The sequence below is a fragment of the Narcine bancroftii genome, chromosome 6 (assembly GCF_036971445.1).
Source record: "Narcine bancroftii isolate sNarBan1 chromosome 6, sNarBan1.hap1, whole genome shotgun sequence".
NCBI lineage: Eukaryota > Metazoa > Chordata > Chondrichthyes > Torpediniformes > Narcinidae > Narcine > Narcine bancroftii.
Window position 1 is genome coordinate 53,452,932 of NC_091474.1, and position 18,775 is coordinate 53,471,706.

Genomic DNA, 18,775 nt, shown 5'->3' on the forward strand with positions numbered 1-18,775 from the left:
AGGTAATGGAATAGAGAGAATAAGGAGGGAATTAAAAGAGTGACCTTTGTGACATATGAAAAGTGAAATCTTTTCTGGGGGGGGCGGGGTGGGGGGAAATAGCGGTCACTGCAAAATCAGTTGACGCTTGCGAGTGGATTCGCAAATCCAAATGGAGAGGGGAGATGTGGTTGTCCGACAAGGGATAAAGGACAACTCAGGAGGGGAAGGGGAGATTGGGGATAAATAAGATAGAAATAGGAGAATAAGGAAAATGTTGGATGTTGTAGGAATGTTGTCTTATAAAGAGTTGAAAATAGTCTCTGAGTGAAAAAAGTTCTCCCTAATGTTCCCACTAAATATTTCCCCTTTCACCCTTCTCCCACGTCCTCTAGTTCTTGACTCACTCAAGCTCAGTGGGAAAAGCCTGCCTGCATTTCCTCTCCCTATTCCCCTGACAATTGTATACACGTGTCTTTTTCTGCATCATTATGTTGTCATTGCCACTCATGGTTCCTCATCAAATAACGTATCCAAGAAGCAGTTAGTATATAAGCCAGCAATTCGATGTCGAGTGCTGCCAGGACCCTTGACTATACCCCCTTCCCCTCGCGGCCTTTGTGTTGGCTGCACTGAGCTGCAGTGTGTCCCACAGCAATGTACTCCTGCATCCTGGAACGTGCCAGTCGGCAGTGACCCCTTATGGATGTCACAGTGCACTGGAAGGCAGCGAGATGTCCATCTATCTGTGCTGGACCTGGGCACAGCCTGCAGAACACAGGGTCCTGTCGGCCCATGCCAGAGCTCACAGGAGGGAAATACAGAGGGAGCAAGAATGTCTGCTCATTGCTGATGGTCTTTGTTCCCTTGTCTCCAGAGAAACTTTATTTATTTATAGTGTGCTGGCTGAGTGAATGACATTGGGGGACACAAATTTTGGGAGTGTGAAGCAAAATCAACAGCCAGAAGGGTTGAGAATCCAGTTAATGAGGAAAGAGAAAATCAAGCTTTCTGGTGACCATAACCTGATGACATGGACTGAAGTGTCAGGCAAAGATTAATTCAGAAATTTATGAAGTGTCTTCATGGAAGAAAGCAGAGAATGATGGTTGTTTCTTGGACTGGAGGACTGTGACCAGGGGTGGGCCACATGGTTTGGTGCTGGGCCCATTGCTGTTTGTCATCTATATCAATGATTTAGATGAAAACGTACATGACATACGTTCAAGTTTGGGGATGACACAAAAGTGGGTGGTGTAGATAGTGAAGACAGATGTCAATAATTGCGCAGGTTCTTGATGGGCTGGGTGGTGGGTGGAGGAATTTAATACAGGGAAATGTGTGGGTCTTAACATGGGTAGGAAGCACACAGTGAATGGCAGGGATCTGGGGAATGTGGTAGAACTGAAGGATCAGAGAGGACCAGTACATAATACCTTCAGAGTAGCATCACAGGTAGATGGGGTGCTCAAAAAGACTTTTGGCACATTGGCCTTCATCAGTCAGAGTATTGAGTGCAGAAGTAGGGAGGATCATGTTGCAGACTTTGGGGAGGCCTCATTTTGAAGATTGTGTTCTGTTTCGGTCACCGTGATGCAGGAAAGATGTTGTCAAGATAAAGAGGGTGCAGAGAATATTTACAAGGATGTTGCCAGAATCTGGGGGCCTGAGATCCAGGGAGAGGTGGTACAGGCTGGGGCTTTATTCCTTAGAGTGCAGGAGGAAGCAGAGCACTCTTGACCCAGAGTATGAGAATTGGTAACCAGGGGACCTAGGTTTAAGGTGAGGGGGGGGAGAGATATAACAGTAAGCTGAGGGATTAATTTTTTTTTACAGGGACGGTCCGTATACAAAAGGGGCTGTCAGAGGAGGTGGTTGAGGCGGGTGCTGTTGCAATATTTAATAAAATATTGGATGGATACATGGTAGGATGGGTTTAGAGGGACATGAGTTTAACACAGGCAGGTGGGACTGGTGTGGGTGGGACCTTTTGTTTGATGTGCGCAGGTTGAGCTGAAGGTCCTGTTTCTATGCTATGTAAATCTATGACTCTGTTGTACCACAGTGGGAAATTTGAGATGGAGCAGTATAATATGAAGGAGATGATTCCTGAGTAACTACAGAGGTAGGGACAGATATTCAGATGTCAGATTTATTGTCAATACATGACATCACATACAAACTTGAGATTCCCTTTTCCTGTGGGCGCGGCAGAATTACCACTTATCGGTTGTGCAAAAAATAAACTGTACCCAATGTACACATGTAAACAAATAAAGGAATTGTAAACAGATAATGAATTGCAAACTGTGCAATACAGGGAGAACAAAAAGAATATCAATAAAGTGCACAAGTAAGAGTCCTGAAATGAGTCGCTGATTGAGTTTGTCATTGAGAGTCGTGATGGTGGAGGGGTAGCAGCTGTTCCTGAACCTGGGGGTGCGAGTCTTGTGGCACTGATGCCTCTTTCCTGATGTCAGCAGTGGGAACGGAGTGAGTGCTGGGTGGTGTGGGTCCTTGATGATTGCTGCTGCTCTCTGATGGCACTATTCCCTGTAGATGTACTCAGTAGTGGGGAGGGTTTTGTCTGTGATGACCTGGGGTGTGCCTGCTACCTTTTGGAGGGCTTTACACTTAGGGCTATTGGTGTTCCTATACCAGGCTGTGAAGCTGGTCAGCACACTTTCCCCCACACCTTTGTAGAAATTTGCCAGTGTTTCTGATGTCATACCAAACCTCTGCAAACTCCCGAGGAAGTAGAGGCGCTGACGGGCTTTCTTCATGATGCGATCAGTGTGTTAGGTGCAGGACACCAAAGGATATGACTGTAGGTCATTAAATGCCGCAGGACCATTTGAGAAAGTGGTTATAAATGGCAGTAAAGATCCTGGGGATAAGTTATTGCAACAAGCAGTGATGCCAAAGCTTTATAAACCAGTTACAACTGGAGAACTCTATGTGATGGTGTCTCTATGCATTAGGAATGGTGCAGGTGTCCTGCAGAGGATGCAGAACAGAGTACTGGGGGGGCTTCAGGATATGGCTGAACACAGGCAGGTAGGACTGGTGTAGATGGGACCTTTTGTTTGAGGGGGGCAAGTTGCCCTGAGGGCCTTGTTTCTATGACTCTGTGGCGCCACAGTGGGAAATTTGAGATGGAGCAGTGTAATATGAAGGAGGTGATTCCTGAGTAGTTGCAAGGACAGAGACAGATGTTCAGATGTCAGATTTGGAGCGGGGTTGGGGGGGGCAATGGGGGCTTCAACCAGGAAGCTGCCACACTATATGACCAAAGTGTTTGAGGTCAGGAGGGTAGATAGGAAGGCAGTTCTCATGGGCAGAAAGGTTGGGAACCGGAGGGTTCAGATTTGCAATATAACTGGAACAAGCAGAAGCTGGTGTATGGGGTGAGTGGTCATCTGGAATACACCAAGGTGTCTTTGAGAAGTGAATTGGATCAACGGTTGCAGGAGAAAACATTGCACGGCTATGGGGAAAAAGGCAGAGGGCGCAGCTGCATTGTTCTTCAGCGAGTTTACACAGACCTGTGGATCGAATGGCCTGACATTTTTGGCTGTTAACTTTCAGTGAGTCATTCTGTAAATCATTAAGGCTGTGGCTTGTCACCATCTTCTCAAGAGCAATTAGGAAATGTGCAATAAATGCTTGCCTTGCCAGCAATGCTCCCATACAGTGAATCAATAGCAAACAAAATCAGGCAGTGTCTGATGAGGTAGCGCATGGATTCTCCTTTGGACTGTCTGTTATGTTGGGGCACCTCTGGGAGATCTTTAATTCTCTCTCTCGCTGGCTCAATTCCCAGCTCTGTTTTATGGCTTGTTTCTGTGATTGGATGTTGTGGTAGAGCAGGGAGTGATTTCATATTCCTCCACACCTGGGATCCACTCTGGAACATGGAACTTGTTTTGTTCACAATCGTTTGGCCGTTTTTACTGGACTGGGTTTGAGACTATCACCCCAGGCTGGTGGACACTGAGGACCCTCCAGGTGTGTGATATTGTCATCAGATGTATGTGGAAGGGTTTCGAAGGATATGAACCCAATGTAGGCAAATGGGATGAGTCTGGTACGTCAGCATGGATAAGTGGGGCCCGTTCTGTACTGTATCACACTATGCCTCCTGTGCAGATCCCAGAACATGAGGGTTTACTGTTCATTGGAGCGGCATGCAGGAATTTGGAGCCCTGTGCCCTGTAATAGAAACAGAAAACGGAATAGCTCAGTTGCACAGTCAGCGTCTGAGGAAAGAGAGACACGGTTCCCAGGACTGTGTAGACTGCCAGCTTTCAGAAATTCTCTTTGGCCCCTGGTCAGTTAAAGCCATGGCAATAACTTCCCATTTGCACAGATTTGCCACAGTGGCCTGAGCCCTCAGTGATCCTGTTGGAGAAATGCCTTGGGGAAAAACCTGCAGATCTCATGGCTGCTTTTGTATTCCAGGTCTTGGCTTGGTTCGAAGATGAGAAAACCATCACTGCTTTTGTGGAACCTTTTGTGATCCTTCTAATCCTGATTGTGAATGCTCTGGTTGGCGTGTGGCAGGTAAGAACTCGGGGTGATGACGTGAATTTCCCACCAAGCCCTGGAGCCCCATGCCCCACCAAGTGGTTGACTGGCTGGGGTGCTCCAGGTGTGCTGCCCTTGACCAGGTACAAATGTTAGTGCTAGGGCCTTCAGTGTATCGTCTCTCATTTGTGGACTGTCCAATGAACATAAAGGGGAACTCATCCCCTACCATATAACACTACAGGGCAGAAACAGGCTCTTTGGCCCATCTAGTCTGTCCCTTTGACCTACACCTGGACGCCTGCTACACCCCTCCCATTATGTACCTATCCAAATTTTTCTCAAATGTAGAAATCAAACTTGTATTCATCATTCTCCAACGATCCAGGGAATAACATCCGTTCAATATTTTTATTGAAATTAAAGTTCCACATCTAAAAAATACAGAGTACATAAGAATACATATTAAAAGTCAAAAGATATACATGACACTGAGATCATACCGGTTCATCCAAGGTCCCCGCATTCTCAATCAAATTATATTACAATAATATAAAAAGAAAATGTAAACCCACTAGAAAAAAAACAAATCTGTTTGGCAAAGAGTATGAAAAAATAAATCTTGATCAAAGTGATGAATGACCTTATTAGCCAACTCCTCTGCATTTAAATCAAATCAGATATTCTGAAAGTAATTCATAAAAGGGTCTTCACAGTGTTTGAAAATTTAAATTCAAATTGGAATTTGAACATCTAATCTTCTCTAAATGTAAACATGACACGACGTCATGTAACCATTGAGCATGAGTAATGCTCCCTCCATCCATCTGAGCCACACTGCCCACTCAGGCATAGGAGAAATAAAGGCTAATGCATGTAAATCAGATGCTGTTAAAGAGTTACGCCACTCTCTCCAACAATACGAAACAAGGCTTAAAATTAACTTTAAAAAGTACAGAAAAAGTTTGAAAATTTTCATTCCAGTATTTCTCAAGACTCTGGCATGTTCAAAACATGAATTAATGAAGCATCTCCATTGTTGCATTTCTCACAACAAGGAGATACATCCACATCATTTGACTTTGGACATATGAGCTCTATGGACTACTTTAATTTGTATGAGGGAGTGGTGGGCACATATTAACCAATTTGAAAATTACATTCTAAATTTCTTCAGAGATTAAAAGCTGAAGGTCCTGTTCCCAGGCTTTATCGAAAGGAGCCTTTCTAATTCCCAACAACATGCCATAAATGTTAGATATTGAACCATTATAAAAAGGTTGTAAATTAAAAATTAGATCTATTAAATTCTTATTAGTGCACATTGGGAATGAGATTGCAAAAAATCTCTAATCTGTAAATAATGAAAAAATGAGTATTTGGTAATCCATATTAAACTGGCAGCTGTTCAAAAGAAGCAAGACTTCCTTCAATAAATAAATCTTTAAAACTTTTAATGCCAAATCTATACCATTCTTTAAAAGCAACGTCATTCGTGGAGGTTAGAAATAATTAGAAAACATAGAGCTAGAAAGAGAAAATCTCAATAAACCAAAATGTTTTCTAAACTGCATCCAGATCCTCAGAGTATGTGTAATGGGAATAACATCCTAATCTGTTTAATAACCTTTCCGTATAACTCAGTTCCTCAAGTCCCAGTAACATCCTTGTGAATCTTCCCTGCGCTCTTTCAATCTTATTTTCCTTCTCTCCTGAAGCACTGTAGCACAATAGTTGTGATCTTATATCATGGTACAGCATGGATGAAGGCTCTTTGCAACAAATGTCCTCACACCAGTGGTCACTAAACTGCACCATTCATTCCTTCCTCTAGATCCCTTCACACTGATGCAGTGCAACCTCAAATAACTCCTCAAACCAACACACCCCTCATCAACCCTCTCCCATCAGCACAATCATTGGAAGAAGCTGATGTTTCAAAGACAAAAACAATTGTCCTCTTCAACTGTTAGAATATTGAATATTGAAATGTCGAAATATTCTGCTCTGCCCTTGACAGGTTGGCCCTTTAATTTGATGAGGTCAATGGCCATGGAAGATCTTGGGTACTCACTCCTTGCCCAGACACCTTTACATCCCTTCACCACTCCTGTTTGCTGAGCCCCTCTTCATAGTATGTTTCTATGGCAACCATCATCTAACTATGGCTTTGAGAACGGGGAAATGTGATTGGCCACCCTTTCAATAGAAAGCTGTCGCATGGGCTTGCACACAGTTAAGGGGCCATTTCTTCAAAGTGATAAAGATCAAGGTCATCATTATCTGACTGTATATATACAACCAGACGATTCTGCATTTCTCCGGACCACTTACGTTTCTCACATGGCACATGATAATCACACACAGACACACGCACAAATATACAGTGCATTTATAAAAACTGGAATTTCATTAATAAGAGTCCCAAGGTTACAGAATACATTTAATCAATCTCACAGCCTGCGGGAAGAAGCTATTTCTCAGCCTAATGGTCTCTGAATTTGATGCTCCTAGACCTTTTATCTGATTGGAATATTTTCCATTTGTTTACCAAGGGTGGCATACTGCAGACTAATAGTTTGTACAGCATTCTCTCTCTGGGCCTGCCTGGGCTGAAAGCCTTGTAGTGCATCAGCGGGAAGCTAATGTGGGAGAGGGTTTTGGGGCAGGTGAGTCATCCAAGGGTTCAGGTGCTGGAATGTGGGGCAAAAAACAAACTCAATAGGTCAGCTGGAGGGTAAGGAGAGTTGGCAGTCAACAAGCGAAGGGGGCTTATTGGAAAATGAAGAGTTGACGTGTGTATGGGCAAAGGATAGAGTTGTGAATGCACGCTGCACTGTTTACACAGAAGAGGGGAATAATGTTAAAGTTGTAGCTCAGGAGGATGGGTGCATTACAAGGGTAATGAACAAAGGGAAAGGGGACGCTGTTAGGGAATTAGCAGATAAATCTCTAGGCTCAAGCAGTTAAAGGAAGCAAACCACAGAGCATCACAGGCAGGATTTGGAGAACTGAGTAATTACAGGTGGTTGGTGTAACTTCACTGAAGGAAAAGTGATTCCATCAATTCCAACCCTTCATTTAGGAAGGTGCTGATTGATAATCTTGAACTATCAGCTTGGAATTATTCAGGGAATGCTGTGTCAGACTGATGATTAAATTCTTTGAGGAGGAATGAAGAGGGTTGTGAGTCTTCATAAAACTTGACAAGGTCCCATGCAGTGGACTGGCCAAGCGTACACAAACCGATGGATCCAAGGGTGAATGGATCTAAAACTGGGCCAGTGAATGCCCATGGAGCTGGTTAATGAGTGCTTTTGTGGTAAGACAGCTGTTATCAGGAGGATTCCACTGGGCTCAGTGTTAAATCACTTGTAGTACATTCATCCGTTATAATTTAGAGAGATGTAGGGAGTGATCAAGAAATTTGCAGATGACACAGAAATTGGCCATGAATTTGATGGCATTGACAGGAGTGAGAGACAGCAGATGTATACTTGAGCAAAATAGTAAATAGCAAACACAAGAGTAAGGTAATGGAGTTTATTATCATATACATAAGAGCAATGCACAAAAAAATCTGACATTTACTCCAAGAGTATTCATTAAATGAGAGGAGATGGAGGGATAGGGAAAGAGAGGGGATTAACAGAAATTGGAGAAGTCAATATCGATGCTGTCTGGTTGGAGACTGCAAAGATGAAATAAAAGATGTTGCTCCAATTTGCAGTTGCCCTCTGTTTGGCAGTGCATGAGGTCATGGACAGACATGTGGGTGTGGGAATGGGATACGAGGATGCTGGAGGGACTTTCACTTCTAGAAACATTTAGACTGTTTTTCAAATAGTGAAATGAAAGGGCAGATTGGACATGGAGAGGTTAATAAACACTAATAATTACAGGGCAAAAGTATGTTACAGGTCACACACCATACATAGAAAGTAAATGGTGACTGATATATTGGGTCTTGATCCTTTGTCAAGTTTAGGGAAGGTTCAGGTGGAATTTGCTCACCTTATTGGTACTTCTGTAATACCCCTTGGGGAAAGAGTTAAGGAACTGGTTTTTGTGTGGTGTTAATTAACTAATGATTGGGCCACTGGGATTGCAGCTTGGCAGCAAGTTACAGCGAATGTGGTGCTGATAGGATTCATCAAACTGGTATCTCTAGCCAGTGACCACGCTGTCCACTTTTGCAGGAAAGGAATGCGGAGAATGCCATCGAGGCCCTCAAGGAGTATGAACCTGAGATGGGCAAGGTGTATCGCATGGATAGAAAGGCAGTGCAGAGAATCAAAGCTCGAGACATTGTCCCTGGAGACATTGTGGAAATCGCAGGTGAGTGCGAATGTGTCATCTTACTGCCGGTGATCCACGTCCATCTCTTCGAGCCAATATCCCGTGCTCCCGAGTCAGCTGCAGTCCAACACAAATGTTTGGAGGGCAACCGTGAGGACCTGAAGGATCTGCTGGAGTACCAGTATAAAAGCTTGTGATGGGGGCCTTGTCCTCTCATAGATGGTTACTGTGTTGGGGTTGAACCACTGGGATCCTGAGGGGGTGGGGGTTGATCTAAGGGATGGATAGCCTGTTGGGGTTTGAACTATTGGGATCCTGAGAAGATAAGGGTTTGTGTATGGGATGGGTGGCCTGTTATTTCCATCATGGTCAGAATCAGAATTTATTGTCATGGACAAGTCACAAAATTTGTGGTTTTGCGACAGCATCGCTGTGCAAACACTTATATAAATCACTTTACAAAATTCATTTTAAAAAGTGCAAGCCAAAGTCATTGTTCATTCAGAAATCTGATGGCAGCAGTCCTTGTGCCGCTGAGTGCTTATCTTCAGGCTCCTGTACCTTTTCCCCGATGGTAGCAGGGTGTGGCCTGAGTGGTGGGATCTTTGAGGATATAGGCTGCTTTCTTAGGACACCGCCTCATGTAGATGTCCTCGATGGAGTGGAGTCTGGTAACTGTGATGTCGCAGGCCATTAACAACCCTCTGGAGTTTATTCTATCCTGAGAGTTGGCACCTCCGTACCAGGCAGTGATGCAACCAGCTAGAATCCTCTCCACGGTGCACCTGTAGAAGTCTTTGTGAGTCTTCCATTACATACTGAATCTCCTCAGACACCTCACAAAGTATAGCCGCTGGTGAGCCTTCTTTGTGATGGCATCAACATGGAGGCTCCAGGACAGATCCTCGGAGATGTTGACACCCAGGAATTGGAAGTTCTTGACCCTCTCCACTACTGAGGGCTGGTTCGTGTTCTCCTCTCTTCCTCCTGAAGTCCACCATCATCTCCTTGGTTATGCTAAAATTGAGTATAAAGTTGTTGTGGCACCATTCAGTTTGCCAACATGCATGGTTGGTTGGTGAGTTAAAATCCCGTCCTCAGAGCAAACAGCAATTGGATGGTCACCAGAGAACCTGGTTTGCCTGTATGAAAATGCATGCATTGTCCAGGGCCAAACTTCAGCTGGGTCCTGGAACAATGTATCATTGAATATGTAAAACAGGTTTTTAATTTCAATGTGAAACTAAATTGTTTAATTAAAAATGGTTAACTTTTAATTAACCATTTTAATTCCACACACCATTTCCACAACCACATGTACTGCCAAATCAAGGCCACCCACAAATTGGAGGAACAACACCTTGCTTCCCGACTCAGCCCTCTCCAACCAGACAGCATTAATGTTAACCTCCAATTTCCATGCTTCCCCATCCCTTCAGAGAGCTGCCCTCTTCCCTCTCCCCCATCATTTCTCACCTCTTCTACCCTCTCACCTGTATCCACCTGTTAGTCTGTACCCAATTATCTCTTTCCTGTGAGCCCCCTTCCTTCCTTTCCCCTCCACCCATCCTTTTTATTCTGGAATCTACCATTTTTTCTTATACCTGACCAAGAGCTCAGGCCCAAAACATTGATTACTTTTTACTTTTAATGGATGCTGTGTGACCTGCATTTACTCTACCCTTATCCTTTATAATCCTCAATACCTCTATCAAATTTCCCCTCCTTCTCTGACACCCTAGGGAATATAACTCTAACCTGTTTCACCTTTCCCAGCTCAAGGCCCTCCATTCCTTCTAAATCTTCTCATTCAATCTTCAGTCAAACACCATGGCTCAATTACATGGGCATCCAGGTGAACGGAGATCAGGTCCAGTATCTCATGGGGGTCAAAGATCATCGAAAAATGCAAGCACAACATGTCCAGAAAATGTCGGAAGAACTCAGAAGGTTCTGCCAAAGAGTCTTTGACCTGAAAAGCCAGATGTGGTTCTTCTCACAGATGTGTTCTGAACTGAGTTTTTCCAGTTTTTTGGGTTTTTTTTGGTTTGGATTTCCAACACATGCAGTATTTTTCCTTTGATTCTCTCTACACGCCCAAAATCTCACGCTTGAGCCATTTGAGCTTGTAAAATGGTAAATCATCCCACTCATCTGGGTTCTACTGAAAGGAGAATTTTCTTTTGTTCCTGAGCAATCAGTCTTGCTCCTGAATCAAGATAATAAGACAATAAAGACAAATCTCCATGTCTGGGAACTGCTCACTTTATTATGGCACATTTGATACAATCAATCCCGTAATTATTTTGCTACAGAGCACTAATTACAGAAAGTGCTCAAGTGTTGATTCACAAAGTGGGTATTATAGTTAATTGGAAATTTTACTGAACGTTTATAAAATAATAGATAATGGTTTAGAATTATTACAATGTCACTGTAATCTCAATATTGTGATTAAACAGAGAACAGGCGCCACCATCTTGGACACAAACTCGTGGTTGCAGGATTTTCAGCTCCTGTAATAGGCTGTTTAATGCCTGTGGAGCGCCGGCCGCGTTAGGACTGGCCGGGTGAACCCTTCAGAGCAGTGCCGTCTCCACCCTCCACTTTGCTGGGCCCACACCAGCGGCAGTGCTTGTTTGTCTTGTTTGGCTGCTCCACTGCAGAGTCTCTGAAGGATGTGTACGCTGAAGAGATTCTCCGATGTAGGGGTTAAAAACGTGTTTCATGCTTGCCACTTGTCTGTTTGTGGTTTTGTTTAGCATATTTTTATGTTGTCTCCTAGCAACATCTTTGCTTCAGGTTCATAACTTGCTTTGGAGAGAAGATTTTTAGTTTCTTTTGTTCTGCAGAATGGAGGATACAGAGAGTCTTCCGACATTTTATACTGACTGTCTAACAAGGTTTTAGCAACTTTTAACAACTTATAATATTGTTAACAATGTTTAGTATCATTTAATAAACTTTGGAAAACTCAACTTTAATACTGTGATGAACAAATAACAAGCAGCAATAGAAAATGAACCAGACAGTGTTTAATTAAAAAAAACTAATTTTATTTCCAATTTTTAAACTATAGGCGCAACTTTTAAACTATCCTTAACACTAAATCTATCCCCAACTATCCACAGGTGTCTTTGTGTGTGTGTGTGTGTGTTATCTAGAAAGTTATTTCAAAGTTCAGTCTTTTAAATTCAGTGTTCAAGTGTAGGCCTTTGAAATTTGATGCCAGAATTAATGTTGAACTGATGGGGAGACTGGAGTTGTGGCTGCTACAAACTCACGAAATCTCTTGAAGAAATGTCCATCCACACGAGCCGTGGTCATAACACTCCTGGTCCTTTTGTAGGCAAGACTCAAACTGGATGACCTCCATGAAGCCTCCAAGTAACTTTGCTGTTAGTCACAATCAAAATGAAACACTTTGCTTTCCAAAAGACTCTCCTGGCACAGGTCAAAAGGCCCAGACATTCACAGAGCTGGCTTTGCTCTGAATTCCACAAAAATGGCTGGCCACAAGAGCTGCTTCAAAAAGCTGTTTTCTCTCCAGCCGCCAGAATGGTTCTCCCCCGCAAAATCACAGTGTCTTTGCAAATGTATTGAACTCTTGAACAGACTGTGACAAGCCTTCCCTCAGTTCTTCCAAAATATCGAATCGATGCTAGGCAGTGACTCTTGTCATGATGGGGTTTGGGTGAAATGATAAATGTGAACTGTGACCATTCAGTCCCTCCTGTCTATACTATCCCTTACAGTGATAATCTCATTTCACTAAAACAAAAGCGTAGAAGTACAAATTTGTTCAAATGAGTCATAGATGACAAGATTCTTTTATCATCCAAGTGACTGTAATGGAAAGTAGTTGCTACATTTAAGTCAATAGAAGTCGGAATTGGATTTGCAATTTGGATTGGATCGATTGGGAACTCATGGAAATATGATTGTCAACAGCAGCATCAAGGCCATTGGAAGCAGTAAACCTTACAGAGGGATTCCTTCTGTGTTTTTATTGCAAGTTTGGAGTTACTGCCACTTGTCCTTAAAAGACTGTTTTTGATTTTGGAGTTATTGTTGTGCAATCCTGGAGCCTGAGAATGGTGGTCGGCTTGATGGATAAGGATAAAATGGCAGCCGCCACTGAAACAGTTGCCTCTGAGGACTAAGAAGGTGAATGAAAAGGAAAAGATGAAGTATGAAAGGAGGTCAGCAAGTTATATCAAAGAGGATACTAAATGCTTTTTTAAATATATGAGAGTAAAAGAGAGAGCAAAGTAGACAGAGCCGATAGAAAATAACGCTGGAGAAATTGTAATTGGATTCAAGGAGATGGCAGGGGAATCAAATGAATATTTTGGATCAGTCTTCACTCTGGACGACATTAGTAGCAGACTGGACTCTCGTGGCTCTCTCAGGAGAGAAGGTGTTTGGGACGTTAAATGATCCAAGGGTAGATAAGTCTCCCGGACTACTTTTTAGAAACGGCCAAAGCTAAACATAAAAATTCGATTTGGTACATAGTCAATCTCAGACCTAAAACAATTGATTTAACGTCCGCTAGTAAAAGCAACATTGGATCAAACGGTAGACTCACTTTTAACACTTGCTCCAAAAACAATTTAATTTGTATCCAAAAATTTCTTAACCTGAGAACAAGTCCAAGTCCAATGAAAAAAAGTACCTGTCTCATGTCCACATCTAAAACTCAAATCTGAAGAAATCAAATTTCTTTAATTTCTGAGGGGTTGAATACAATTGATGTAAAAAATTATATTGTACTAATCTCTATCTTACATTTCTTACCTTAGTCATATTATCCTTATATAAATTTCTCCAAACAATTTTGTCAATCTTTCTATTTAAATTAAGTTCCCATTTCATTCTTGATTTATAAACATTCAACTTAGGCATTTTACTTTGTAATAACTTGTACATCTTCCTTAGTGAGCAATAATTCCAAAGCAGATTGTCTGGGTAATTTTAAACTATGGCTATTACATAGAAATCTGATTTAGTTTTAGGAATGCAAAGATGGCATGCTGAAATGAAATCCTGTATTCCTCTAGAAAAGATAACGTATAATTTGAGGGAGAAATATCATTGTTTTTGTAAAAGTATGGAGCCCATATTTAAAAGCTCTTGGTATGAAGATTTAATCTCTCAGTCACTCCGGTTGGTGTCTCGGTCTCCACAGCTAAAAAGTTGATTATTGTTGTTTTAAAGTGATGATCTTTCTTCTTTCTTTGTAGGTGGAAGGGGGAGGAGGGTGAGTATTAGTGGGGTGGATGAGGGAGAATGGGCAAAGAGGGGGCAGATAAAATACAATGTTGGAAAATGCCCAGTCATGCACTTTGCTAGAAGAAATAGACAGGCAGACTAATACGTAGATGGGGAGAAAATTCAAAATTCCTAGGTGCAAAGTGCCTCGTGAAGGATACCCTAAAGGTTGATCTCCAGGTTGAGTTGATAGTGAAGAAGGCAAATGCATGGTTATTTGGGAATGTATGCAAATACATTTAAGAACAGGGATGTATAGGGTGCTGGTGAGAACTCACCTGGATACTGTGCACAGTTTTGAGAACCGCATTTGAGAAAGGACGTGCTGGTGTTGGAAAGGGTGCAGAGAAGATTTACTGGAATGATACCAGGAATGAAAGGTTTAGTATATGAGGAACGATTGTTGGCTGTTGGACTGCACTCGTTGGAGTACAGAAGGATGGGGGAGGCGGTGGAGAACAGGAGGGCACAACTTCAGGATAAAAGGACAACAATTTAAAACAGAGATGTGGAAAAATTTCTTTAGTCAGAGGATTGTGAGTCTATTGAACTTGTTGACACAGGTGGCAGTGGAAATGAGGTAATTGGGTATATTTAAGGTAGAGATTGACGGGTATTTGATTAGTTAGGGCATCAAGGGTTACGGGGAAAATGCTGGGGAGTGGGGCTGAGTGGATCAGCTCATGATTACAATGGTGGAGCTGTCAATGAGCCAATGGGTCTACTGCTCCTATATCTTGTGATCTACCACAGGCATTGATTGGGTGATGCTTAAATCTGAGTGTAGGAGGAGGTGGAGGTACCATAGGAGGTACAAGAGGAGGTAGAAGAGTAGATGGTTTAAAAGTTCTCATATCATATTATTGTAAAGCACAACTGGATGAAACAACATTATCAGTCCTCAGTGTAAAAACATTCACAAGCATGTATAGACATCTCACACATATATATCACACACATATAAAAATAAATAAATATTGTTTTGTAGTGTTTGCGCTATGACGAGTGTGGAAGGAAGACATTCACACACGAGGAATCAAGTCCAAGACTGATTTATTTCACTGGCAGCTCTGCTTATATGGGCCCCTGGCGCTGACGTCAGGGCCTCGCGTCATCAGAGCACCGACCTCAGGTTGGCCAGCGTTCTCGCCACAGTTCCTCATTTCCTGCCGTGGGGAGATCACCTGGGACAATGGTCAGTGTCATCCCCAGGTCCGTGCGGTTGCCGCGTTCACCGGCCATTTTGCGGGCCTGTGCATGATTCTGCGTGAGGGCCGCTACACGGCCTCCCTCCCCACATCCTGAACCGCCGACCGTAGCCTTCGGTGGCCTGTCCCTGTGTCGCGGGGGCGGAGTGGAGATATGCCGCTTTCAGGCGGTCGATGGTAAAGGTTTCATCCTAACGCCGATGTCGAGGATGGAGGTGGAACCATTGTCCCTAATGACCTTGTAGAGCCCATCGTAGAGTCATTGTAAAGATGATCTGCGAGCAGCCCTCCTCACGAACATGTACTGCCAATTCCTTAGGTCCTTCAGGATGTTATGTTTGGGCTGGCCGTGCGGTGGAGGTTGCCATAGAAACAAGGACCCCAGTTTTCATTGCAGATTCTTGAGGGTCACCGCAGTCTTCCAGGTGCTTATTGGAGGCCAGGAACTCCCCAGGGATGATCAAAGATGCACTATAGACCTTGAGCCGGGCCATCAAGGCTGCTTTGAGGTGTCTGTGGAAGTACTCCACCAACCTGTTGGCCAATGATATGCCAGGGTATGGTGAAGCTGCTTCCCAAGTAAGAGGGCCACGTATTTGGCTCCTGCGACAGGGCATGTATCAACTCGATCATGGGGCAGGACAGAGTGTTGCTTTTCCCCGTGATGAGCTGTATGTCCATGCTAAACTCGGGCACATAGGTCAAGTGTCTCTGTGATCGGGCCGACCACAAATCAGATATTTTACGGAAGGTGAAAGTCAGTGGCTTGTGGTCAGTGAACACCCTGAATTGCTGGCCTTCCAAAAAGTAACGGAAATGTCTCACCGCCATGTTCAGTGCTAACAGCTCCCAGTCGAAAGTGCTGTATTTGAGTTCTGGGGGGGAACAGATACTGTGGTAAAAGTTTATTATACTGAGAAATTCCTGTAGCCCTTTTACCATGCGTGGCTTAGCGAAATGCCAGACTGCCTCGACCTTCTCAGGGAGAGATGTAGCCCTTCGTCTGTTAATCCTGTGCCCCAGGTAGTCAATAGTGTCCAGGCCAAACAGGTACTTAACGGGGTTGACGGTCAGCTGAATTCACTCAGCCAGGTGCACAGTTGTCTCAGGTGGGGGCCGTGGTCTTTCTGGCTGGTGATGAGGACATTGTCTAAATAGATGAACACAAATGGGAGGTCCCGGCCCACTGTGTCCATCAGCTGCTGGAAAGTTTGTGCCACGTTCTTTAGACCAAAGGGCATGCGGAGAAATTAAAACAAACCAAAGGGGGATTTAAAGTGGGTCTTGGGGATGACCTGGGGGGTGAACTAGGATTTGGTTGTACCCCCGAATAAGGTCCACCTTGAAAAACACCCGTACCCCATGCAGGTTGGTGGCAAAGTCTTGGATGAGGGGCACAGGATATCTGTCGGGCGCGGTGGCCTCATTGAGGCGGTGGTAGTCCCCGCATGGTCTCCAACTCCTTGCTGATTTGGGCACCATGTGGAGGGGGGAGGCCCAGGGGCTGTTGGAGCACCGCACAATCCCCGGCTCCTCCAATTTTTAAAAAACTCCTCCTTCACCAGGCTGAGGTTTTTGGGAGGAAGTCGGCATTCCCTGGCAAGGAGTGGGAACCGTCGGTCAGAATGTGGTGCCTTACCTCGTGCTTTGGCTCAGCCACGGAGAACTATGATGCCACTATTGAGGGAAACTCTGCCAGGATGTGGGTGAATTCATCATCTGAGAGCATTATAGAGTCCAAGTGGGGAGCAGGTAGCATGGCTTTCCCCCAGAGGCAGAGTTTGAAAGGTTATGGCATGCACCAAGTGTTGTTCTTGAGGTTAACCAGCAAGCAGTTGGCCTGAAGGAAATCGGCCCCCAGGAGCGGTTGAGCCACTGCTGCGAGGGTGAAGGTCCTTGTAAAGCGGCTGTGGCCAAAATGAAGGGGGATGGTATTGGTCCCCAAAGTTCAAATGTAGGAGCTGTTGGCAGGGCTGGTCCCTGCTTGCTGTTGCTGGTGTCAAGGCCTGTAAGAGCAAGGATGCTTAAATCAGTGCCCGTGTCGACCAGGAAACGTCTGTCTGACAGCGAGTCCCAGACGAGGAGGAGGCTATCTCGTGACCCAACCACCACAGCCATCAACAACGATTGGCCAGGGCATTCCCTGAAAACTCACAGGGTATGCAGCATCGACGGGACTCGGGCCCCCGTTGATGGTAATAGCATAATTGTCCCAGGGTATTCACTTGCCTCTCCGCTGGCCTTGATCTCACCAGAGGTTGCTCATAGAGCTAGCTGATGTGGTCTATGATGGCACTGGTTTAGAATGTAAGAGCAGGGATGTTTTGTTGAGGTTTTATAAAGCACTGGTGAGGCCTCACTTGGAGTATTGAGAGCAGTTTTGGGCTCATATTTTAAGAAAGGATGTGCTGACGTTGGAAAGGGTTCAGAGGGGGTTTACAAAGATGATCCCAGGAATGAAAGTGAACTAATCTGAGAAGCATCTGACAGCTCTTGGAATGTAGGATAATTTCTGAAGACTCATTGGGCGGACAAGAAAGGGTCTTCTGAAGTCTTCCCTTCATGTCCTGGCTGCCCACGCTGTCCAACTAACATCCTGCCCAGTCCATCTCTCTCTTCCTCTCTCTTTTCCGTTTCCCCTCATCAACCTGTCCCCTTAATGTAATGATGGTGTCTGAGACCAATGAAAATTCTATTTCCCCCTCCCCCCCCACTCCCATTATTGTTGCTTTTCTACCCTATTATTGGTAGCACAGCCACTGACTTGCCCCTGAAATTTCTCTCCCACGGCGGATGGTACCCTCCAGCTCACTTGGGTCCAGCGTCTCCTGTTCTTTGATCTGGTTTGCTCTTTGTAGCTTGACACAACCCTTTTCCATCGCCAGGAAAACATCCATCGCCAGAAATTAGCCTGGAATGTGGTCTGGTCACCGCAAGAGATGGGGAATTGTTTGTGCGTTTGGGTGGGATCCTCCTCCCAATGTAAATGAGCAGAGTTCCAACATTTGGATGCAGAGGGTGGGGCCAAGAGTTTTGTATTTTCAACCAACCCAGCAGAACAGCTTCTGAGCAGCCTACTGTCTGTGGGGAGTTGGAGGGGAGGAGTGGGGGGAGGAATAACAGCCTGGCTGAGTTCGACCTCCCAAGTTGCTCACTATCCTTTGGGTTTGGATAAGTCTGAGGTTACGTGCACTTCAAATGGCTTTCCTGCCTGCTGCCAAGGCAACTTGAAGTATATTCTGTGCAGCATGAATTACTTCCTGACCGTCGTACCTGGGGGTTCCACCAGTTTGCTCGTAGGTGATTGAACCATTAAAGCCACTTGCATCAGCTCCGACAGGGCTGGAGTCTACTCTGCTCCACAAAACAGTACATGTTCACTGTGTCTGTGAAAAGCAATCGAAAGTGATGAAAGAGCCATCCAATTGTTAGTGAGTAATGAGGGGTTTTACTGGCCTCCTTCAGGATAACAATGAATGATTTAAGTT

General features: G+C 44.3%; 1 protein-coding gene across 1 annotated transcript in view; it reads left to right on the forward strand.

Moving 5' to 3' along the window:
• Nucleotides 1-18,775, forward strand: part of atp2a3 (ATPase sarcoplasmic/endoplasmic reticulum Ca2+ transporting 3) — a 199,235-nt gene that overhangs the window by 81,028 nt on the left and 99,432 nt on the right. Inside the window, exons 4-5 of the mRNA XM_069885002.1 lie at nucleotides 4,441-4,542; nucleotides 8,706-8,844. Of these exons, the coding sequence (XP_069741103.1) occupies nucleotides 4,441-4,542; nucleotides 8,706-8,844 (241 nt within the window). The remainder of the gene's footprint in view (nucleotides 1-4,440; nucleotides 4,543-8,705; nucleotides 8,845-18,775) is intronic.